We start from the raw sequence: 25,411 nt of genomic DNA, 5'->3' as shown, positions 1-25,411 counted from the left end.
ATCATCATCATTATTATTTCTATGCCGAGTCACCATTTTAACCCATTTCCCCCTGTTGTGCGTTAATGTCATGAAGTCCAATTATGTTAATTATCCCACGAGACACAGAGTGTGACAGTGAGCTGTGATAATGATGGCAGTGCTAGAAGGAGAGTGGAGGAGCAGAAAGGTCGGGGCCATTAGTGAGAGACAGCTGCTGGAGACAGAGTGACATGTTGGAGGACAGAGGAGGAGCACAGACACCACTCTACTGCGAGCAGTCCTGCACAAAAATGAATATCACCGCAGTCTGCAGGCAAGCAGGAGGAGCTGATCGAATATGACAATAACACAGAATTTGTCAGTGAATTAAGGGTCAAAGTGGGTGGCGATGTTTTTCATAATACTTCAGTTAAAGGAACTGTGTGAGGAAATGTTTACATTGCGGGCTGATGTCTGGAATAATATTTCACATGAATAGATTTATGAAATGAATCAATTAAATTGAGGCCTCCTGGTCCAAATGATTCTGGTTCCACAGAGAGGAAGCAGATGTTATAAAGCGCAAAATAATTTTTTAGATAAACACCACCTCTGACTGTTTGCTCTTCACTTTTTTCAACCTTGAAACTATTTGAACAAGTCATTTCTGGTGTAAAGTGAAAATCCTCAGTGAATCACAGAACTTTAAACCTGCAATAGCTGCTTTTTTTGGCAACAAAAAGCAACAATTTTTATTTCTGTGAAAATTGAAAGTTGTACTGTCTTTACAGCATCACATTTTTAGGGATATGTCACACACACAAAGACGTGTTGGCCTAACTGTCTATAGCTCGACCACACTGGAGGAGATTTGAATTTTTTCACACATAACTGAATAAAAACCAACATCAGTGGATAATGTTGTTGTGACGACGGATTTATTACAGTATAGAAATCACTTACTGCTTACACAAGCTACAAAAAACTCTTCATATAATTCAATCATTCATCTTGAAAAATCATCACTATTCTCAATAATGGACAAATGCACCAAATCTAGTGAAGCATCGACATTCTTTTAGAAATACGTCGTCTCAAAGTTACATCGTTATTGTTTTAAGACGTTGATAGAAATGTGTAAAAATCTCACAGAGCATTTCCCCAGGAGCAATAAAAATATCTCACATGCTCGAAATGTGAACTGAACAGCCGTTAACAGAGGACATGACGGCAAAGTAAGAAAGATGATTTAAGTTACTCATGATAAACTAGTTCACATTTAATAAAAGGTGGTATCATGTGTTTGGACAAAGTATGGATACATGCGGTTAAGCTGAACTCATTCTCATTTCAGAGTGGAACTTATGTAAAAAATGTAAAAATATACATGACATGATATATATACATATATATATATATGTATATATATTATAAGAGAGCCCACTTAAAAACACAGTTCTTTCCAGTTTAAAGCCATCAGTAAGTATTTCCAAAAAAAAATTCCCAAAAGGAGTTTCATGTTCATTTTATGAAGAAAGCAATGCCTTATTTTGGGATCATATACTTCTTAAAACACATTAAAAACATTGCTGTTCATGAAATAAGTGAATTTCCTCAGTCCTGTGTCAGATGTTTGATCCCTACAAACTAATAACAGGATAAACTAGAGATAAATGATTGTCAGGCTGGTTTTAACGTGGCTGGTCCTGTTGTTGAAGACACCTTAAATGTTAGTATAGACTTTTAAAAGACATATAAGCAGACGGAGAAGTGGGTCATTGAACTTGACCATCAACTCCTTCTTGTTTTCCACAGGCACCAGACTCCGGCCAGCAGGGACTGTCAGGGTCCACACACACACATTCTGTCCATGGTCCAGTTCTCTTTCATTGGCATATGCATCTTTCATTGTTAGTAGCACATTATACATATACAGTATAACTGGATTATGATTATGAGTAATAATAAGAAGGATGCTATATTTTACAGAATGGCCAATAGTTAAACTGCTCTTTTAGTGTCATGGCAATAAAAAATGTCTTTCTGGTGTCTATAAAATCTGTCTGTGTGTGTGTGTGTGTGTGTGTGTGTGTGTGTGTGTGTGTGTGTGTGAGCTGAGGTGCCCTATAGGTTGCTGAAGAGTTCATTTTTCTTGGTCCAGTCCATGGGCGGGGCTCTCTTGTTGGAGCGTTTCTGGTGGGCGAGCTCTTTGACCTGCTGCAGGGACAAGTTGAGCGCCGGGATGGCGTCCACGTTAAAACCCTGAATAAATGAAAAACAAAGAGAGAAAAGATGAAGATAGAGAACGAAAATGTATTTCTGCAAAAACATGCTGCCCGTTATGTTAAGATCGTTGGGGCTGCAGAGTGTTTCCCGTGACGTACCTCAGGTGGCGTGTTTGTGGGGGGGGTTGTGAGGGAGGCGTTGGACGAGGCGTTGGATGGAGAGGGACTGACTGACAGCTTTGAGTCCCTCTCTGCCTCTTTGGGCCCTCGACCATTCACCTGGCAACACAAACGCTCGTCAGCATTACTGACAGACCATTAAATATAAAGACAACAACATGAAAATTGAGCTGCAAGGGAGAAACATTTCAACAAGTGTGATTGAGAAACTATTCTTATTGCTTTTTGGGGGTTTTCTTCCCCCCTTTTTTCCAGCCTGGGTGCAGTACTAGACCTAACCACAGGGGGGCAGCCTTGCATTTCATTTGTTTTTTCTATCGAGTTGAACTGAGTGAGAAGCACCTATGAAGTACAAAATAATTCCAAAGTACAAAGTCAGTTTTGAGTTTCCTTCTTAGCAATTGTACTGTCAAATGTGTCTGCTGATTTATTGATCTGGGAATCACTAATAAGAGGTATTTAGTGCATCTGTGGGCTTTCCTTGGAATATATTCAGGAAGAAGGTTATGAAATCAGATAAAGCACTTTAACCATTTAAGTATCAGTGTTATTGTCTCACAGAACGTAAGTCAGTAAAACCTACTCATACATGAGGATGTTTAACTCCAATCCACCCTTTAAAGACGACTTCTCCCTGACCTCTCGCACCACCCCTCCCTCTCAGCTCTGCACCCTTTTAACCAGCATGTTATGCAACAATACGTGGAACATGTAGCTTCCCTGCTGCACATACAGTCCCTGAGTAACAGGAAGCCCGGGTCTGGCTTCACTTTGCATATTTGGCCAAACCCCCGAGCAGAAGGCAGTCACGGCCACTTCTGTTAGTTTGTGTTCTGGTGTCTTCATACAATTATCTCTATCTTATCAAGACTGATTTACATACAAGTCTGGGAACTAGACACTCTAGTAACCCGAGAGACCCTCATGAGGCATTCCTGTGATGCCACTAACAACCAAGGAGAGGTTAGAAAAGCACACGCACACGCACACACACACACACACACACACACACACACACACACACACTCGAAGAGTTTGTGTTTTTGTTGGAATATACAGTTCAGTATCCCAGTTCAGTAAGTAAAAGTTTGTGGGAAATACGCTTATTCTCTTTGCAGCTTGTAAAGGTGGGGCTAATTTTAATTACTTTATATACTGCTGTGCAGCTTAACTTATAATAATATATAACAATTTATTAGTTGATGCATATGTTGTTTTAATAATCTGAATCTGCAAAGTAACTAGTAACTAAAATTATCAGATAAATGTAGTAAAAAGTACAATATTTGCCTCTGAGATGTAGTGGAGAATAAGTATAAAGTACTCAAGTAAAATTTTGAGGTACTTGTACTTTCCATTTTTTAGTAGCATAAAATGGAAAGTACAAGTACCTCAAAATTGTACTTGAGTACAGTACTTACTTGCTGAACTGCTAGTTACCTGGCAACTGGTCAAAACCAAGAAGTAGTCTGGCACGTAACCTCGTGTAAAATGGTGACCTTTTTCACCTGAATTTGACTGCTGCTGACCACTGGTATTTATTCACCCCAAACAGCCTTCCAACATTAGGCTAGCTAGAAATGGACGCACCGACCGTGTCTGTGTGTTTGTGTTCTGCCTCTGAATAAACTCATAAGAAACTCTGGTTCTTTCTGTTTCCCTCCAGTCTCTCTCTTGTCTCTGTACGTTTATGAAGCACATTAATAAAGCTCCAGGACAAATCACCCGGACGTGCCTTTGTGCCAATTTGTGCCACCCCGGTCGAATTCATCTTTCCATTGACTTTGTATGCAGTCGCACCGCCCCTAAAACTTGCTTTGCATGCTGTCCGAATGCGCAGTTACACTTCAGTTTTTGTACGAATTAAACAAACGAGATACAACATGTTAATTAGAGAGCTTTTTTGTTACCTTTGGAAAGAGCCAGGCTAGCTGTTTCCCTCTGTATCCAGTCCTTATGCTAAGCTAAGCTAACCAGCTCCTAGTTGTAGCTACCTATTTAGTGTACAGACATAAGAGTTGTATTAATCTTCTCATCCAACTGTCTTCAAGAAAGCACGTAAGCATATTTCCAAAAATGTCAAAGTATTCCTTCAGGTCTGTGAGTGGGCTCTTGCCACAGTGTGTCTCATTGGGATTATGCCCAAATACTTCAGCAGGATTAACATGAAGCTGCTACATTCTTCATGCCTCAGCTCCGAAGTGTAGCGTCTAGTTTTAATAAACCCATCACACATTACACTATAAACTGTGGGTCAAGCAACTTTTGGGTGATTTTCATTTTGTGCAAAACAATCTGTCCTTGGTCAAACACTTTCAAAACAATTCAAAGTTAATGGGGTACTAGCTGGGTGTGGTCTTCCACACAGCACCGTATACTGAACACCAGAACGTTTAGACAATAACAGGAAAGTCCGTCCAGTACACGTCCTTCTGATTAATAACTCACTTCACCAGCGTCTCAATTCTCTGATGTGGCAAACCACACCTGAGAAAACGCTGCGTGCTACATTCAAACGCTGTTCGACCTTGGCCTGCTGGGCCGTCGGTGCCACGCGAGGAGCTACAGAGTATTCAAAGCAGAAAGACTGAACTGTTATTGTCCTCCTCTCTGCCAGGAACGAGAGTCTCCTTCAGTGAAGAGGGAAGTCGCCGCTGTGGGAGACCGACAGCTTCAAATCCCACTTTTGGCTTTGCTCTAAAACTGATTTCCAAACCAAATGATAGCTCTATACCCTTTCAAGTGTCATCCTGCATCTGTCTCTGTGATATTTGTGCTGCTGGTGCATCTTACCTTCTCCTCCATCCCTCCATTAATGACAGGCTCGGGCAGCGGACCTGTGGGCATGAAAATGACACAAGAATCAGGCCCCGGACTCCACAAGTACAGCTCTTTCTGTCTTTCCTTCTCTGTGAGGACTAATGTCAAGTCATGAGAGCTCCACTCTGCCAGATCAAGAGTCTTTCTGCAGCTCACCTTTCATTCCACTAACACCTACTCTATTACATAGCACAGGTATGAGCAGGTCATCTATTATTCACATGTGGTTCATCCTCTATGAGATGGTGCTCCTCCTGGTCCTCTATACCTCCACAGACCCTCTGCATATCAGATAGTTGTAAAGGAACATTTCCCTTCAGCTTTTTCTCATAAAAATGAATCCATGTTTTAACAAAAACCTAATTTTAGAGAGACAGAAGGTCCAACACATCCCTTACCTTCCATCCCTCTGATCCTCCTCACAGCCGAAAAGTGTTTTTAGCTAATGATGATTAATACTGGAGATAGCAGCTGGTCCTTCAGAGTTAATCTGAGATTTGAGTCCTCCTCAGGTCTTGTGTCTGTGTGTGTGTGTGTGTGTGTGTCCCTGACTCTGAAAGTAGCCTCTCCAAGTCCCAGTCCAGCTCCAGCTCCAGGCTGAGAGGCCACTTGGAGTGGGCGCCTTGGAAACCAAACAAAGCTGCTGGCCAGCCCTAGCTGCTCAGAGAGACGATGTGTGTGTGTGTGTGTGTGTGTGTGTGTGTGTGTGTGTGTGTGTGTGTGTGTGTGTGTGTGTGTGTGTGTGTGTGTTGAAGTTAAGAGTCAGTGTAGGCAGGTGTCCTCTGAGTGGGTGGCATGTGAAGTGCAGGCAGTTACCTGGGAAACACCTCACTGGAAACCCTCCCCTGTATAGCGTTATTATTTTTACTCGTGGACTGAAACACAGGAAGGTTTAAGAGTTCAGGAAACGATGAAACATCTGCCTCTCAACTCAGTGACGGCAATTCAGTTTCTCTTTTGTACACAACGCAGGACATGTCACCCACTAACAGAGGCTTACTAATTGATCTAATTGATTTCCTGCAGTTTTAAACCATCAAAATCTCAAATATCAACAACAGAAAAATCCATTTTGGATACAGAGGGCAGCATCTTTCCCCCCACATGCAACGTCTGTTGCTATGCCGACAGCTGGCAGCACCATGTTTACATGAGGGGTCTCGTGGTGCAGAGTGGCAATCAGACATTTGGCCAAGCACACAACACACACACACACACACACACAACACACACAACACACAACACACACACACACACACACACACACACACACACACACACACACACACACACACACACACACACACACACACACACACCACCTGCCTGAGGATCTTTGTCTGTAGAGGGACGGCCCTCAAACACAGAAACCACATCACAGACTGTATTAGGGCTCCCCCTGGGGGCTGTGGTAGTCCTACTAGGTTCTGTGCCTTTGAGCAAAGCAGTGAATCTCTACAAGCTCTTGGGGGGAACCATACGGCGAGAGGAGGCAAAGTCAGGTATCATATTTATTGAACTTGAAGGTTCCTTATTGACCTTGGAAATAGCAGTTTAATAACAAACGGTCCCCTTACTGGAAACTTTCTGGAGCTTTTCAGATAAAATGAGACTTTTGTGTGCGAGAGAGATCTGCATCAAAGCCCTCACACTCTACAGACAGCTCTGTTACTCAGTGTGATTCTGATCTGTCTGATCTGATCTATTTATGTCTAAAAGATTAACTTTCTCCACAGGGCATCAACATGAGGTGGGGGGGTGGGGGGGGCAGGAAGTGGCTCAGAGTCTCTGTCTCCGTCTGTGTTTATTGGCAAAGAGAAAGAGGAAAGCAGAAGAGCGATGCAGGATGGAGCGAGTCAAAGAGAGATATAAAGAAATAAAGGAGGAGAGCCAAGAAACTGTGACAGATTTTTAATCTGCTTAAATCGAGAGGAGGACCGGAGGAGGCAACGTCTGGTGTCTGCTCTACAGTTGAAAAGTAACTTGCACTGCCTCTTAGTGATGGCGAAATCGCCCTGATTGTGTGTCCTCTCACCGGTGAGGTGGTCCGAGGTGGGGGCCACTCGGCACCGCTTGAAGAAGGCGTCTGTGTCGGGGTCCACCACCAGCAGACGGGCCACATTCCCGCCGACTTTAATGGCTGCCACTACTTCTGAGTGTGTCTTCCCTTCCACTGACGCACCGTTCACCTGAGGAGAAAAAGAGATTATTCTAGGTAGTGTTTCTCTTTTGGGGGAGGTTGGCTTGTCTTTGTTCCCACACAGAAATGAACAAACTGTTTTCATCACTGTCAGGATTTCTGTCTCAATATTATCACTTTGTCTGCCAGAGGCTCCAGGGCAGGAAATCCTGTGTGTCCACACACAAATGCACGTACGCATGCACACACACATTCTTTCAACCTCCAACTTACAAAAACAATTGTCATAATGTGCTCGATTGCCTACTGCCATGAAAAGAGACTTTTCTTTTGTTTAGTTTGTTCCTTAAGTCAACTTGTGTCCACCATGTTTACACATTCTGGTACTTGACACTGTGACATCTGTGCTTTAACTCTCTGATATACAGTAACTCGACATGTCAGGTGGCTCCCTCCCTCACCAGCTGAGCGTTCTGGGATAAATTCACCATGGGAAAGCATGTGAGAAATGTCTCGAAGGGTGTGTGTGTGTGTGTGTGTGTGTGTGTGTGTGTGTGTGTGTGTGTTTAGGTCATAGGGTGGACCTGCATGTCTAAGCCAGTCCCACAGAGGAAGCTGGACAATAGCTGCTTGGCCAGTAACAGCAGTAACAATGCCTGTCCGCTCCCCACAAAGCCCCGCTCCTCAGTGGGTGGTGTGGCTGTCTGGGGCCCTCTGGGGGACTGGAAACCCCTCGCTAGACTCTCATACAGACCCTAAAACTGGTGGTACTTTTAATCTCTCTCTAATTTTCCTCTGATTCTTCCTTTTTATTCTGTTCTAGTTCTTCTACTTTCGGTGCAGTCAGTCACACTCAGCTGCAAAATGCCAGCGCTCTGATCTGATCATGAGTTACACTGAATGAGTCAGAGACGTTCATTGTGAGTTGCTTCGGCTTCTGCTGGCTAAATAATAAGCGGAAGTATGGTTGTTTGTATGATATTACAATGACCAGGTTTTATGTTGTAATATCTTTTAGAGGACAATGAAAGGCGGACATGTGGTCTGTGGTCTCTGTCTCTCAGCACACAGTAGGACATACTGAAATCTAGCTTGCTCAGTGTTATTACGACTGTGATTTTGTGGAGCATAAATACAGTATCATATCAAACTTTTATCAAACATTTTAATGGCTTTTCACCAGGATTGTATGATACAGAGTTTATTTAACCCTACTGTCTCTATCTAGGCCAGTGTACACAAAGGAGGTGAGCAGAGCAGACCCCAGACCAGTTAAGAAGCTGATTGGTTGGTCCAGTGTGAGGCCGCTCACAGTGACAGTTGCACCAGAGTCGTCTGGGAGATTTAAGACCCCACACGGCGGCTGTTGGTTCACTTCACATTCCTCTGGACACACAGTTAACTTTGAGGAAAGAGCTGACTGCCTCTGAGTACAGTGTTCAGAAGACCTGGTTGATTTAGATACTAAGATACTAACGTTTCTTTAGGTGGATGAGGATCAGCCATAATACTTTTCAGCAGAGGGGGAGGATGTATTCAGATTTACTTAAGTAAAAGTACTAATACCACACTGTAAAAATACTCTGTTACAAGTAAAAGTCCTGCATTGAGAATGTTACTTCAGTAAAAGTATGAGGATTTTACTGTAATCTGCTGATTATGTTCTTGATTGATTGATTGATTGTTTGGTTTGTAAAAAATCTGTAAATAGTGAGAAATCAGTCACAATTACCAGAGTCCAGAGTGACAACTTCCTTCACAATGCTCATTTCATCCAACCAACAGTCAAACCTCAAAATGATTAAAAATAAATGAAAGCTATAAAATTACTTAAAAGGAAAAGCAGCAAATAATCACATTTGTGAAGCTGGAACCATGAAATGTTTTTGCATGAAAAGTGATTATCAAAATACTTGCCAATAACGTTTCTGTCAATTGACTAATCGATTAAACGACAAATCGTTTCAGCTGTACATTTTCATTTGAAAAGTAACAAGTAACTAAAGCTGTTAAATATTTTCCTCTGAAGTATAAGGTTTACATTTCCGTAGAAGTACAAAGTGGTATGAGGAGAAAATACTCAAGTAAAGGACAAGTACCTCAAATTTGTACTTAAGTAAGTGTAACAAGGGTACGTTTTCACACCATATAACCAGATAATTAATTAATGGAGCATCGGAAAGGCACGAACAGAAAGTATTACTATTTTTTCCCCATAGAAAGTAAACAGGCTTTCTTTTTCATAACTTATAAGTGAGGCCTGACAATACGCCACTCCATTCTTCTCTATTTTTATCCAAGTAACGAAAAATCACTACAGGCTGTCTAGAGCGGAAGTATGGCAGACTAATCAGGATACACTATTTGCGTGGATATTTTTGTGTAGCTCCAAGTTACTTCTCATAAAGTGAACTATTTAGGACAATTAATGAAGCAAAGTAAGTTTAAAAGTACATTTCCTTAAAGGACTTATTAATGCTTCTTACATAAGACCAAAACTTGAACAATAATAATGTCCCTAAATGTCCCTCTTATTACACCATGCTGAGTTACTGGCCGGCATAGTCTCACCGTGTTCCAGCCTTGACCTTATTAAGTACCTGTACTATCCTGTCCTGGGGCAGCAGGCCCGCCCTCTCTGCTGGAGAGTCCTCATCCACGGCTCTGATGTACTGGCCCGGCCGCGCCCGCTCGCTGTGCAGATTGAAGCCATATCCGTTGGACCCTCTCTGGATCACACAGAGACGTGGCCGCAGGTCAGGACTCACCTCCTGGAGGAGGCCAGAGGAGAGAGAGAGAGAACAGAAGCAGCATGTTAACACACTGTATGTGACAAGCACCAACAGACTCGAAACATTAGCTTTTAAAAATACCTCCACCATGGGTGTGTGCTCGGGAAGAACGAGAGGCACAAAGATTACGGAGAGCTCCAGTGAGTCGTTAACCATGAATATAAAGCCGAGGTTGAACATACAGGTGGCTGCTGCATGCTGGTGTGTTGTGCAACAATCATGAGTAAACTGAAGCTGCTGTTGGACTCCACGTGACTCCAAACTGCACTCCAGGAAGGAAGAGGGTCTTGGAGGCATGTGATTGGAGGTCTGCTGGGAAGGTTTGTGGAGAATTTGGGGAGGGGGGCAGATGGAGGCAGTCGGCTTGACTCTGGCCTTGTCGGCTTGAGGAAGGGACCACTTCCGGTGTGGTCCGCGGCCCATTTCTCCCTCCAGGCTCCCGAGGAGGACAATGGAAGCTGGGCGTCGACCTCTGACCGCCTCCCCTCGCCCCGTCCCCGTCCAGTCCCACTCTGGGATGGCAGGAAGAGTTAGAGCCGTATTGTCATCCAGGAAAAAACTGGAGCTCAAACCAAGAGCCTCCCTTCCGCTGTGTGGAAGTTTCTTAATTTAGCAGAGGGGTCTTTAATGGCTCTGTCATTAAATGCAGGAGTGAAACACAGGAGCTACAGCAGAGAGGCAGCGCTGGTCAGGATAATCTTTGTCAGTGTGACCAAATCTGACCTGACACTCCCTGCACATCAGAGTGGCTGTGAGCTCCCGCCCTCTGTCAACTGAGCACTCGAAGACAATGAACAACCTCTATAAATAAAGTCGAATGACTCACTTTCTACAGAAAACACTGGCAGGAGGCTGATTGATTAAAGCTGCTTCAAAAACATCAGTGGACATAAATGAAGTTATAATAAGTGAGGCTGTCTGACTCAACCCCTCATATACAATTTGACACTGATGCTTGTCGCTTCACTAGATTATGTAAGACAAGACATTTTTACACTCCAGTTTTTGTATGAATTAAATAAATGAGAGTTTAGAGATCAGTGAGCTTTAGAGGTGCTGGTAGGCACATTTGTTTACCTTCAGACAGAGACAGGCTAGCACTTTCCCCCTATTTCCCGTCTTTATGATAAGCTAAGCCAACTGGCTGCTGGCTGTAGCTTCATAATTAATGTACATACATGTACATGATGATATCAATCTTCTCATCTAACTCTCAGCATGAAAGCAAAAATAAGCATATTTCCCAAAAAGTATTCCTTTAAACTCACTTTACCACAGAACCTTACCCATAATGTCTAAATATCTTAAACAAAAACATAATGGGAAATACTACACAGTGTCACACGCTTCCTCAGATATAATACATTAAATGTAATGGCAGTCTGTGCTCATCAGTGATGCAGAGAGTCCATCCCTGTTAAGAGCCTGCTGAGCGGCAGGAGTGTGCGCTGAACATTCATCCTGCTAATCAGACGTTCTCCTGATAAGAGCCCTTAATGGTAACTGATTACACATGAATGGTTGTCTTTGATTGCACGTCCTTTACCTTCTCAAGTGTTACACCCACGTATCAAATAAAACCACCTTCCTTTACAAGTTCTTTAAATGTAAAAGATGTAATCTAACGTGCAGACTACACAGAAAAGTGTTGTCTTTTTTATCTTTTAGTAAACGGTTATTTTTGCTGCAGCAGGTCCGAATGAATGTTTGACTCTTTCTTATTACTAACCTTCCCTCCTCTGAAAACCTGGAATTAACTAACAGAGCTGTCTGTCCTCTACTTTGTCCTGTGTGATAGTAGAATAAAGCATTATTTGCAGTCTGGTGCTCACCATGATTTAGATTACAAGGTGTTTTCAATTCAGGCAAGACTTTAGGGAGCTCTCAATCCCTCTAACTGTAAAGTACTATCCATCATTTATAATTAGTCCATGTGCCCGATGTGATGCAGCGCTGAGTTCCATCAACACACACTGTAGACTCCCTGACAGCCATCGGGTGCTCTGGCTGACGTTAGGCGCCCCTGCGCAGGGAGAGAGGGTGAGAGAGGCTCTGGCAGGGACAACAGAGGAGGGTTTGTGTCGGAGAGGAGTGGAGGGCTGAAGAATCTCCACGCGGGTCTGAAATCTGTGGAATCTGCTGAACACACACAAGCCAGGAGACGAACCATGGACCCACTACTTGTCAAATGTGTGTGTGCTGTGCTGTATATTGCTCTCTTTACTTTTTAACAACAAATACACTGTAAGGTCCTACATGACGTTACAGCAGGAATCTGATGAACACAGCTGTCAGTGAGCTGTAAATATGGGCACATCATCCATGGGACGTTCTGTAAATTACAAACCGATATCGTGACTCTTCCACATACAATCAGCTGAGGCTCGTGGCTAAAACAGAGTGACACACTGAGCGGCCTTATCTGTTGTTGACTGACACACAAATCTGTGCTCCCTGGTTTACACTGCGGGTAACTAAATATTCGTTTCAGACAGGCTTAGCCTTGGCCAGAGGTCAACATTAATGCAGGACCATTTGTATACTTCCTGTCAGACTTCCTCCCAGATCATAAATGCATCTCCAAGTACATGATATGTGGAAGGAAAACACAGATTAATGAATCTACTTCCTCTCATTTAGTTTGGTTGTTGTAAGCCTACAACAGGGCTGTGAAAATCCTCGACTTCCTCATGTAATGTGATAGTTGACCGTTCACCCTGATACATTCAGTACAACATCATAATCTCACCTGCGTAAAAGTCATTTTCATTTCTCTAAATAATGAAATAGAATCACACTCAATGAATGATATCTTGGATGGCACGCTGTAAGTATCACTTTAAGATCTTTAGACTTTAAGTCACATGGTTTTCTATTGTGTGAAGCTTTCCTCTCGGCCCAGAAAAATAGCGTTTTTCGAGATGAGCACACTCTCTCTGTGACACAAACTTTCCTTTGAGGAGGGAAGTGTTGAACAGGAACTGTTGACACATCTTCCCTCAATATGCTTCCCCCTGCGCTGGCTCAACTTCCTGACATGAAAGAGAAATCAATATACAAAAACACACCCAAACATATGCACAAAAACACACATACATCCACACACGCACACCATCATGGCGAGGGAGGCTTTCATTAGTTAGCATGTGGAGACCAAGTGTCTCTAGACAGCAGAGAATTAAATAACTGTATTTGACGTTTAATAGACGTCTCTTATATTTTAGGTGTCAGTATCTCACCTTAACTTTATTAACAAAATAGTTCGCTTCTTGGCAAAACAACAATTCAGATGGTTATGTGCCGACTTCTTGGTCGGGGCCAGTAAATTCCCGGAGTCTCCGCTGGTTGCCTGGCAACTCCTCACAACCAAGAAATAGGAAATAGTTCGGCACACCACCCCCCTGAAAAGGGTGAATTGTCATTTTTTCACTTCTGTTTATGTATCGATTAAACGAACAAGACCAAAGAACATGTTAATCAGTGAACTTCAGTGGTGCTGGTAAGCAGATTTTATTACCTTCAGACAGAGCCAGGCTAGCTGTTTCCCCCTGTTTCCAGTCTTTATGCTAAGCTAAGCTAACCAAGTTCGTGTTTACTGCACAAACATGAGAGTGGTATCGATCTTCTCATCTAACTTTGACAAAATATCAAATAGGCATATTGCTCAAAATGTCGAAACTATTCCTTAATTAATTAATTAATACAGATTGATAGTTACTGTGTGGCAAACATCCAAGTGTCCTGCTATCAGACAGATTTCCTGTCAACAGCTACTGGTTGTTTACATTTTGAATAACGGCACCTGTATGTGTTGCTGTGTGTGAGTGGTAAAGAGGCTCACTATTTTATCTCACTTATCTCACATGCTGTACAGCTATTGTTTTTCTCTTCAGCGACTCAGACTGTGATGTATTGTGAATGACTGTCCTGCAGTACATGTATACTGTGTATCATGATACTATTGTTTTCTTGGATGATGTATCACAAGTTGTTCTGTGACTCCCGGCCCTATAACACTGATGATTTCTGGTAACTCTTTGTTCTGAACTGACCATCAGCAGTTAATAATACATTGCTTAGTATGTCCGCTGGTGTACATATTCAACTAACAGAGGCTACTATTACTGAAACAGTACTGACACTGACAATGTTAAGTAACTCTGGACAGTCCGAATAAAGTGAAACCAATTTGTGTCATGTAGAAAGTAGAATTGCATCATATTTCCACTGAGACAAATGTCTGCTTCGCCTCTTTCAGGCAGTTAATGTCTGAGTGTAGTTTCTCTCTCCGCTGCACAGATTTCAGAGGGCTTTGGCAACTAAAAAATCAGCCTTTGCTTTGAATACCAATCACTCCAAAACAATACCAGGGCCCATGTTAATATTCTCAAAACACACTTCTGAGTCACACTGCTCGCTCTCACAAATCTCACTGCATCTGCAGCTCCAGCACGCAGTTTCTTCATTTGTTTTTAAGAATGTACAGGTTTCCCACACAGAGCTTGATGTAACCCTGTTTTAGACTTGTTTCTGGTTTTCCTCAGGAAGCTGCGATAACCAGAAGATAAGATAGTGAGGCAAAGTTCAACTTAAAGGCACTCTGATGGGACGGCAGCACTTCGAACTGTACGGATGTGGAGTTCTTGAGTTTAAAATGAAGCACTGAATCCTTTTTAAAACGATGTTACGAAAATCTTTTCCCCTGGAATGTAGCAGTGAATGTTTCAAATACAAATTATAGCTTTGGAAACTGCTTTTTTTGTAACCAAAGGTCACAGATGTTGCATGGTCGGTCAAAAAGGCCTTTTCCATCATGCAAGAGATCTTTTGATGCTGATATGAATGAAAGACAAATTCTAATGGGTCAAGTAACAAGATATTAACTTTTGCTAATTATTCTATTTCACACTCATAATGTGTTTACATTGAATAAAAGACTGATGTACTTACGCACAGTGGAGCTTTAAGCTAAATGCTAATGTCAGAATGCTAACATGCTCACAGTGACAATGCTGACATGCTAATGTTAGCAGTTATAATGTTATCCATTGTGCACCATCATAGTTTAATGCGTTAGCATTCAACAACATATTTCAATCAAAATAAAAAATGTGAACCTCATGGTGGCGCTAGAGGAAAAGTCAGTAGGATTCATCCTCTGTGGAACCTGAATGTCTCCACCAAATCTCATGCCAATCCATTTAATAGTTAGTATATTATATTATATTTACTATAACATCACCATCCATAGAGAACTTGCATGTTGAAAAAGTATTAAATGTCAACATTTACGTCCTCACGAAAAGAGCACAGGAGCACAGAGTCCTCGTTTTTGCCTTCAAGGTACCCACAGGTGAGCGTTTGACAAGCCAGATTGATGGATTTGCATCTTCAAAACCCTCTCAGGGAGTCTTAAAAAGCAGCTAACTACCTCCATAATAACCATTCATCATGTTTATCGCCCGCTGCCACCCTCTGACTCAGCCACAGGAGACCTGCATCTGCTGATGCTGTAGCTGCAAGCGATTCAGTCTCTGGCATGGAGAGAGCAGAGTGTGTGTGTGTGTGTGTGTGTGTGTGTGTGTGTGTCTGTCTGCCAGTTACTTCATATTTTCCCCGTGCTCGGCCAGCGACAGACTGATGTGTAACTATGGGCCTTAATAAAGGAGCACACATACAGGACATCTATTACTGTAGGCTTGTGTCAGGCTTGTGGGTCTCTGACTCAACTTCTTTTCACATATAAAAAAGGTCACATGCTGAAATGTCCTATAATTATGTAAAACACCTCACTGACGTATTTCAACTGTTCTTCTGTGCTGCTGAAACTCACGAGTCCTGCAAATCATCGACTGAAAGCTGTCACACTCAGCAGACTGTGCATGCAGATTTGTCCTCTAGCGCAGTCTCTCTTTCATCTCGATATTGCTCTCTCTCCTTTGCTGCTTACTTCACCCCCCCCTGTCCGTCACTCTAATAAGAGAGGGCAGCTCTCCCATGAGTTCGGCCTCTTTGATCAGCATAAAGAATAACCGCTAAAGTGACACCCTGCCAGGCACTGTGGTTACTCAGTGACATGACACATCGCTGGCCTCCCACTCCTTGTGATTGTCATGTGTAGTTTTTGACGGAGATTAGCAGCCTCAAGGGCAGACTTAATAAATGTTTGATGTAAACCTGGTTCCTTTTTAACCAGCACGGCGCAAGTCTTGCCCTCTTGAGCTTACGGAGCGCACCACTCTCTCAGGCAGGATGGGGGTGTTGGATTTCAAGTTGGACCATTGAACCAGCTGCGAGGCAGGCAGAGGGGGGGAACAAAGCACCCTACTGTCCCCCCTTTCCATTTGAGGATGGGACAAACTGGCTCTACAAAAGACACCAAAGAAAGGTTCTGCTGAGGGTTCCCATTACAATAGGCTCTTGAGGGGGAAGGCCTGGAAATAGAAAAGTAATGTCGGTCATCACAGCAGGGGTACATGCACTGATAAGACCAACTGGACTGGTCTTGATTACCAGAGAGGCTTTAAGAGCTCTGAAAATGGAACTAGCAGGTTCTACCACTCCCCGAGGGTCTTCTGCGGCGTCCATCTTTAGTTTGTCCACTCTGCAGTCTTCTTTTTTAAAATCATGATTACATTCAGCCCACCACAAACCCAGGAGTCAACAAGTTTTATCTCCTCGGCACAGTCTTCCTGTCCCTGACCCTCCACCCTCGCAGACCTGAAACCAGCATCAGCTCGACAATCTCTAAACACAAGTTTCTCTTCCACCATCTCACACACAAACACACGGGAGCACCTCAGCGGTTGATGTAAGAAAAGTGCATTTAGAGAAGGAGGAGAAGGCAACACAGAAATGAATGATGTCTTAACACTGAGGGTTGGACCTCATTGTTACATTGAAGCAGAAGTGACAAAATGATGTGGTCACACTGCGCATTACATTTACCCCTGTGCCATACGTGAAACACCAGTATTTCATTTCATAGCTGGTGCTGTGTGAGCTTTTCAGTCCTCCAGAATAAAAAAAAAACATTTACTGTCTTATCATAGATTCTTGTAATTCAAGAATGTACCTCGTCTTCTGTGTACTTTGCTCTCTTGCATAAGGGATTTTCTACATTTCCCTAAATGGTTCTCCACAATCCCCAGCCACTTGTTGTGTAAGCAGCAGGCCATAATGAAGGCAAAGGTGTTAGCAGGGGCAAGAGATGGAGAGTTACCACTCAAGAAAAAGTCATGCCCTCGACTCAAAATGTGCCTTGTGTACCATTCAGTGTACGTAAATGTGCACACCAACATTCATTTGCTCTGTCTTGGTTGTGTTTGACGTAAGGCGTCTCTGTCTCATACGGTGGGAAGGGAGGTGGACAGCAGGGGGTGAGTCTATTTCAGGGCGAGCGACAGGCAAGTCATTTCCCTCTCCTCCACCCCCCGGCAGGGCGCGGCCCTCCGGCTCATTGTCCGGTCAGGGTGGTGAACCTTCAGCAGAATGGAGAGGGAAATGGAATGTGGCATTGTCGAGCCTCCGTCCAGTATCCCAAGGGACCCAATCACCAGCAACCCACCACCCACACACAGGGTTCAGGTTCCACCCCTGACCTGGGCCACAGTGGTCTTGGCCGTGGGGACGGGACAGTGGTGCTGTTGTTTGGACTGACGTCACTGAGAAGTTTCAGCGAGCGAGAGTGCTGATGATGGTTTGCAAAGACGACCATTGATTATTTGTTTTCCGCCCCGAATCAACAGAGCAATACAACGGTCTCTTGTGATGTGGGAGAACTGTATCCTTCCTTTGCTCAAGACGTAACAGTTGTGCCTTTTGCCAGTTAATGACATTTAAACAATACTAGATTATCCAGGTGGCCTACGAGGGTTTAAGATGCTAACCATGAAATCTCCGGTTGCAGACCTTTGTCGCATGTCTCTTCTCTCTTATTTCCTGTTATCGCTACACTGTCCGCTAATAAAAAGGCCAAAACTGCCCCCAAAATACAAAAACGCTCATGCTCCATACTTCCGCTCATACATATTTTTTGGGTTTTTTACATTCTTCTCACTTCTTTCTCAAACAGATATTGTCACGAGCTGTGCGTGACAATCTTGCAAAACACTGGTGATACTCTCGTTATCTTGGGCAACATATTTTGTGATAGTATTGTATCATGAGTTACTCCCATCATGATTCCCTCCCATAACACACACAAAAAACAACTACTCCAATGAACGCCAAGGGACAAGAAACGTGTGTGTGTGTGTGTGTGTGTGTGTGTGAGGTGTAAAGGCTTCTAACACTAAAAATGGACACATAGCGCCAACTTAACAGGCCATGTGGCCTCTAAGACAGATGGATGTGAAGTATTTACATGGCTGTCAGAAATGTTTAAGGATAAAATAACATGGGTCTGATTTTGGCAGAATTAAATGACCTGACAAACCAAACTACTTCATTACATTGATACAAATATCCTGTAAATCCAATATTGCCACTGGATTAATATTGCATATGCCAATGATAGTTTCCTTGGCCTAATAAAACCAGGGTTTGAAGTGTTTTGAGATGCATTTCGTGTCAAAGGGATAACTTCCTCTGTGAAGCAAAAGCTCTTATTTCAATCATCTCACAGTATTTATCACTCAGCTGATATGTGTTACATAACACACTTGAGATTTCACATTTCTCATAAACAAACAGGCGCCGGGAAACATGTTACTCTTACAAATGCACAACTCTTAGTAGAAACACAGTGGCCCATATGCGGCCCAGACCACCTCCGAATGTGGTCTGAGCGGTCGGATCTCAATGCGTCTTGGGTGCATTCACACCTGGTATTAGAGCTGTCCACTTGTGATCGGATCACCTAAGACTTATGTCAATGCCAGGTGTAAACAGGGCCAGTGAAGCCCCTGGCACCCTCCACCACATCATGAGGACCATTTCCCCGGTAACACACAGCCCGACAACCAACAAAGAGCAGGAGAGGGAAAGGTGAATCTCAGACCTTCTCACACGCACATTCAAACACACACATTAATGCAAAAACACGCACACAAACGTCAAACAAACGTCAAGCGACGTGTGCGGCCAGTCAGGATGAATCGTGGAGTCCATCTGATCCTGTCAGACAAACACAATGACACACACTCCATTACCCAAACAGAGCCTGAACAATACCTGGCTTTGTCACAACGGCTTCAATGATAACCAAATCAACAAACAGGGCTGGAGATACTGTTTACCTTTGAGACATGCAACCAGTGTCTGTGTCCTTTTATTGCGTTATATATCCTGTTTTCAATGCAGGCATTTAGCTGCTACACACGTTGATGACGAGATAGTTCCTCTAACCTTTAAGCTATAAATTACTGTCCTGCTGTGAGCTGCTCGGACTCTCCCTGCAGGCCAGGGGGGTGAGAAGAGGATTAAGACGACGAGGTGGAGGTGGGGGGGGGGTCATCCACCAACAACAATGACAGGAAACCAGCACAAACGTCCTGCACAGGCCAAGACTCCCATAGACAGCAGCAGGCAGCCAGGTACACACCCTCCATCCTGGCTCAAATACTTTACTGAAGGTGTGGCTATTTCTGCCTCTATTGCATGACGAATGATCATCGAAAGCTGACGTTTATTCTATTAACAGAAAGCCTTATCCGCACGCTATTCCTGAAGGCATTACATCAGATGTCAGTGAATGTGAAACTTGATTAAAGTCGATGCTAAACTCCAAAAACTCAAGTAAATCTATCCTGCTGAGATACACAGACAGGAATGTGACATGGATGTGACGTTACCCTCCCTTGTGCCTTAAATTAGAGACAAATAATGAAACCTTTAGCTGAATAACTCCTGCTAATTGTCATTAAAAAGATTTTAAAAGTCCAAACTGTGGAAACACATGATTAAGTTCAGGGTTTGCTTTAGGTCACACACACACACACACACACACACACACACACACACACACACGGGACTGTTAAAGCCCATGAAAGCCAATTAAAAAGACTATTGTCAGTCCATGCACTGAAAGCCATGCAGTGGAGTGTATACAAATATAGACTGAATCCTCCCACACAACAGCTTGAGGATGATTTGTTTAGGGAAAACACACCATCCCGTGCCGTTAAAGGACCACGCCATGTGTGGTGGAAGCAGTGGAAGCTCTTTAATAAGCAGGTTTTATATGAATGTGCAGATTTGAGGCTCAGATTAGAGGGGAGAAGTGACAACCAACACACATTGACACATTTCTGGCCTCTATAGTACGAGCATCCTCTCTCTAGATAGATCATTCACAGCGATACATCCCTCCAGAGGGATTACACACACTCTTAGAAACACTTGCCAGCGTACCAGATCTCATCTAGCTGCAGTCAATTTCATCTGACACAAGCGCTCTTCCTCTCCTGTAATTAGCGTTTAAAGACAGTCTTATGTAAGCAGCCGGCAGTCTTTCAGGAGGACTCCCAAAAACTTCTCACCCTCTCGCTCACTCCAGACTGAGTGAGTCACCGAAGAAAAAGCCAGAGCAGTGTGATGACACAAATACAGCTCCTGAAAAATACATTTTAAAGTATCTAACTGCAAAATGTTTCTGTACGAAATAGTCCCCCATTGTTGTCTTAGCTTGTCATTTATTGAAGATAAATTCCAAACATCAGCTGTTTCCAGCCTCTCAAATATGTTGATTTTCAGCTTGTTAATTGCATATCTTTGGGTTTTGGACTGTTGAGATGTCTCTTTGGGGAGTATTTCACAGTATTCCCTGACATTTAAAAGGCAAAACAATTAAGCAATTATTAACGAGAGTAAAGAATATTGACATATTAAAGGATAGGTTCACATTTTTTGAAGTCAGGTGCTCATATGTAAAGTGAAACAAGTTTAACTCCTCCTGTTCATACTAGCTGTTTAAAAATCCCTTCCTAACAGGCCTCCAATGGAGATGAAGGACAAAATCCACAGTCCTCGTTCTGTGCAAAAATACAATGCAAAATCTAGCTGAAGCTTAATATAAGGCTTCAGTCTTTCTAGTATGAAATTCCACAATGTTTTAAGACTTTTTCCCAAAATGTAAAATCTGTATACCACACTGCATGGAAGTCATTTTTATGTAAGGTAACATGAGCCCAGTTAGTCTTCTGGATGAGCTGATGGATCTAGATTTGTCATATGAGCTGAGAGAGAGCATCTGCTGCTGCTGCTTCACTGCACTCACCACTGGCAGAGTAAAACTTTTACTGCCTGGTAAACAAAACAACGACCTTTGGAGCCGATGGTTTGTTGTTGTTTTTTTAGTGTGTGTGTTTTGTTCCAAGATTACGACAGCGGTTCTTATTTTCTTCCCGGGCCAGCTCCATGTTTTGACCTTCATCACTGCTCATTCCACTTTTTTTTCCCACCTCCCCTGCGCTGTCTCACTTTCGCCTACCTCCATCCTCACACATGCACTGCGCACACATACACGACATCAGCGTAACCATGGCAACCTCGAGCGAGGCTCCCCAGTTTCCGGAGAAGGCGTCGCTCTCTCGAACCCTCTTTTGTGTCGCTTCAAAGACGAGGCCAGACAGGCGGAGTGCGGACGTCAGTGTGACTGCTAGACCAACGCTGTGTGTGTCTCCCAAGGCTTTACATGAGTGTGTTTGTGCTGTATGTGTGTGTCATTGGCTGGGCCACAGAGGCTCGGGCACAGGAATGCTGGACAGGATGTAGAGAAAATTCCAGAAAGAGTGGAGTCAACGCTAAAAACACACCCTGAGGTGCCTCTGACTGTAACATGGAGACACAGCAGACTCTAAACTGCGTCCCTCGAGTCCAATTTACACACTCACACGTTCGGCTGTGTCTTCTGTCCCTAAGTAACTTCCTCAGCCTGTGAAATCTTGGTTTTGTACGCACTGTGCCTTTGCATAAAAAAACAAATTGTTGACTGTTCGGCATGATTCGTGCTGCATTTTTTTGCTCCATATGTCAAACTCTGTTGAAATAATAAAATCCAAGTGGTGAGAATGAGTTTGTTAGGAGTGCTATTGTTTCCTTCGACGCCACTTCCCTCTGGGTTGCGTGCCAGTGTGAATTGTACCGCCACAGCTCCATGAGGCCATCTGCGGAGAGCATCGGGAGTAAACACGGGAACAATCGTTGTATATTCCTGGGACAAACAACATGACCCAGCGGTGCTCAAGTGCTGTGCACAAGTGTGGGTCTTGTGAGGAACAAGATCTCCTTTAAGTACCAGAAACATAACTCTGAAAGGCCCTGCATGCTCTGGATATCTGAGAGCCGTTATTACACATTACATTACGAAAACAAAACAATGTAAGGAAGCAGTGAGAGCAGCAGAGCTTCAGTAATGTCAATGTGACATTTGAACTGGGTTCATATAAGGAGAGGGAGTTTACAAACAGGCAACATCAGTATGATCCTTAACATTATTCCTCGAATTGATTAGACTATCAGCAGAAAATCAATAGGCAACTATTTTGATAATCAATTAGTTGTTTAGGTTTTTTAATCAGGAAAAATGTGAGTGTCTGTTTTACATCATTATAAATTGAATACCTTTAGGTTTTGGATGGTTGGTCAAACAAAACAAGACATTGGAAGATGCCACTGATGGATGATTATTACAATAACTGACTCATCTCACAATACTTCACTTCAATATATCCCCCAACATGACTCCTCACCAGCACTTTACTTTACCTCCCTGACCTCCCATCATCAGTGAACATGCTTGTTTATGGTCCCAGCATATCATGTATACAAGCTTTCATTAGTATTCAATTTGGCCGCCATCGAATGCCAGAATGGCTGCTATCTGCCATCACAAGAGCAGAATATTAGATGCACTACATGATGTGTTTACATGCTTTTAAGCACAAGCAAGACAGAGATACGTAAAGAGAAATAAAAAGACAAGCCCACAGCAGGGTCTTCTCTGCGCTCTGCACACTATGGCCCTTCCTCCCTCCTACTTAATGTACCACAGAGGAGGAGGAGGAGGAGGAGGAGGAGAGCTGGACACAGACAGAAAACAGCCTCGGGGGTAAACATCCAGGATGCAGCGAGGGGTACAGATGTTCCAGACTGGAGGGCACCCTCCTCTCCTCTAGTGCTTTTTAATGACCCCTGGTCCTGAGTTCACACACACAGACACAGACACAGACCAACAGCACAGCAACAAGTGGCCTCTGCGGAGTGAGAATGTGCCCATAATGTTTTACAGACAAAGATCAAAAGATTGGCAAGATTCATTTTGTGGAGATTTTAAAAAAAGACACTATTTCCTGTTGGTTGGTTGTGGAGGATTCAGCAATGTCAGATATGTGTTATTGTCTACAGAATACACAAAACACAGCTTCTTTTCAAGTGTTTCCCTCATGGCTGCTGACCTCAATGCTTGTGTCAGAGTTGCTCTTTGAGACACTCTGACACAATCAGTTTCAGAGGTTTACAGACTGAGGGGGGGGGGGGGGGGGGGTCCCTGTTTTCTTGATCCCAAAGCTGAACCAGGTTGTTTGTCCTCTCACACACCCACAGCAGAAGTCCAGCCAGCTGAGCCTGCCCACATGCTCCTGGCAGCTGGCCCTGTTCTGCATGTTACAGACACAGAGCACCTATTCTCTCTGCGGACTCCCTCCCTCACTGATGCATTCAGCGGGTTTAATGTCATCAGGCATTGAAGGCACCTGTGTGGTAAAGTAAAGCTGGAGGAAGGACGTGTGAAGATGAGGGGTGAAACCTTTTACCTGCACTTGTTCTAACTTTGGTTGGACTCACCTTCTCAGAGTTGATGCTGAGCTTCTTCTCGAAGTGCGCGTGGATTTCTCCGTTGCTCTCCGGGACCGGCGTGGACTCCCTGGGTGTCCCCTCCTGCTTCTCCTCCTCCTCTTCCTCTTCCTCTTCCTCCACCTCGCGCCGCTCATCCCCGTTTTCCGTCCCGTCTACCTGCCCATCCTCCACCACCACCTCTTCCTCCTCCGCCGCCTCCTCCTCCTCGTCGAAGGGTAACGGGACGCCGTCGGTGACATACTCCTTCAGACACTTCATGTTGTGTTTCTTCAGCAGCTGCTCCGTGTCCGGGTCCACCACTATGAGCTCCAGCCGGCCCACGGTGGCTCGTATCCGGGACACGACCTGCTGGTGGCTCTCGTTCTCCACGTCGTCCCCGTTCACGAACACCAGCCGGTCACCGGCGCGGAGCCTGGAGGTTTCTGCCGGGCTGTCGGGCTCCACCAGCCGGATGAACTGTCCCGTCTTACCTTTCTCCCCGTGGAGGTGGAAGCCGTAGCCGTTGTCCCCCTTCTCCAGCGTGCACAGCCGGGGGCGCAGATACTGGCTTTTACTCGGCATGCTGCTGCTGTGGCTCAACCTGTGGCTCTTCTAAAGTGGAAATGACTGGAAGACCTGCTCAGGATGCTGCTATGGAGGTGTGTGTGTGTGTGTGTGTGTGTGTGAATGAGTGGTACCCCGTCCAAAAACACACCCAACCCCCGCCCTCTTGGGGAGATTAGTCCGTGGGAAACGGTGCTGGTGTTTGTCCCACTCTATAGTCCACTTCCACAGACGAGTCCGGGTCTGGTTTGTTGTGTAAGTCCTCGCTGAGACTCCTGCTAGCAGACAGAGAGGTGTCCTGACCCGGGGACTGAACTCAAACAGCAGCCGCTCTCTTTCGGTGTGCCACAAAAAGTCAGAGGAGCCACTCAGGAAGAGGGAGGTGCGTTCACGGAACAGCCCAGCTGGCTGCCTCACGCAAAGCAGGGCGGGATGGAGGAGTAAACACAAACCGAGGCTGTCCAGGGAAAATACCCGATGAAGACGAGAAGCCTCGACAGTGTTGGGATGAGGATTATGAGTGCTGGTCACTCTCACAGTAATTATCTGGACATTAGCGTTTGAAACCATATACATTTACTTTTTCATGTTCTCCCTTTCACATAATTGTTTTTACTGTTTTCTTTTCTTACAGTTTGTTTAAATTCATTATTATTTTTTGTGCACATTTTGCCCACTTCTCCCTATGAGCACCCTTGATGCACAGTTTTAACATTGTACATACAATGACACTCAATACCTGAAGACAGGCCTTCATCTCATTTATGGCTTTTTTTGTGCACCTTGATACTCGTCTATTTCCTTTACTGCTGTCATTTTTTACACTCATTTTCTATCATATATTTTCTCTATAAATCCTGCTGTTCAGTGCTGCTGACTGGCAGGATTTATAGTGAAAAATTAAGCATCCATCCATCCATCTATTAATATCTGTGTAGCTGTATATTTGGCCA

General features: G+C 43.9%; 1 protein-coding gene across 1 annotated transcript; it reads right to left on the bottom strand.

The window, feature by feature from the left end:
* Positions 1–1,938: 1,938 nt before the first annotated feature.
* Positions 1,939–24,758, bottom strand: LOC139300217 (Na(+)/H(+) exchange regulatory cofactor NHE-RF1-like). Its single transcript, XM_070923234.1, has 6 exons — positions 23,904–24,758; positions 9,927–10,097; positions 7,222–7,375; positions 5,160–5,203; positions 2,346–2,465; positions 1,939–2,223 (listed from the first exon to the last, which is right to left on the bottom strand). The coding sequence occupies exons 1-6, from the start codon at positions 24,474–24,476 to the stop codon at positions 2,086–2,088; spliced, it is 1,200 nt and encodes a 399-aa protein (XP_070779335.1). The 5' UTR covers positions 24,477–24,758; the 3' UTR covers positions 1,939–2,085.
* Positions 24,759–25,411: the final 653 nt, after the last annotated feature.

The sequence above is a fragment of the Enoplosus armatus genome, chromosome 17, assembly GCF_043641665.1.
Source record: "Enoplosus armatus isolate fEnoArm2 chromosome 17, fEnoArm2.hap1, whole genome shotgun sequence".
NCBI classification, from domain to species: domain Eukaryota; kingdom Metazoa; phylum Chordata; class Actinopteri; order Centrarchiformes; family Enoplosidae; genus Enoplosus; species Enoplosus armatus.
Note: the sequence above shows the minus strand (reverse complement) of the source record. Positions and strands in the feature narration are given on the sequence as shown.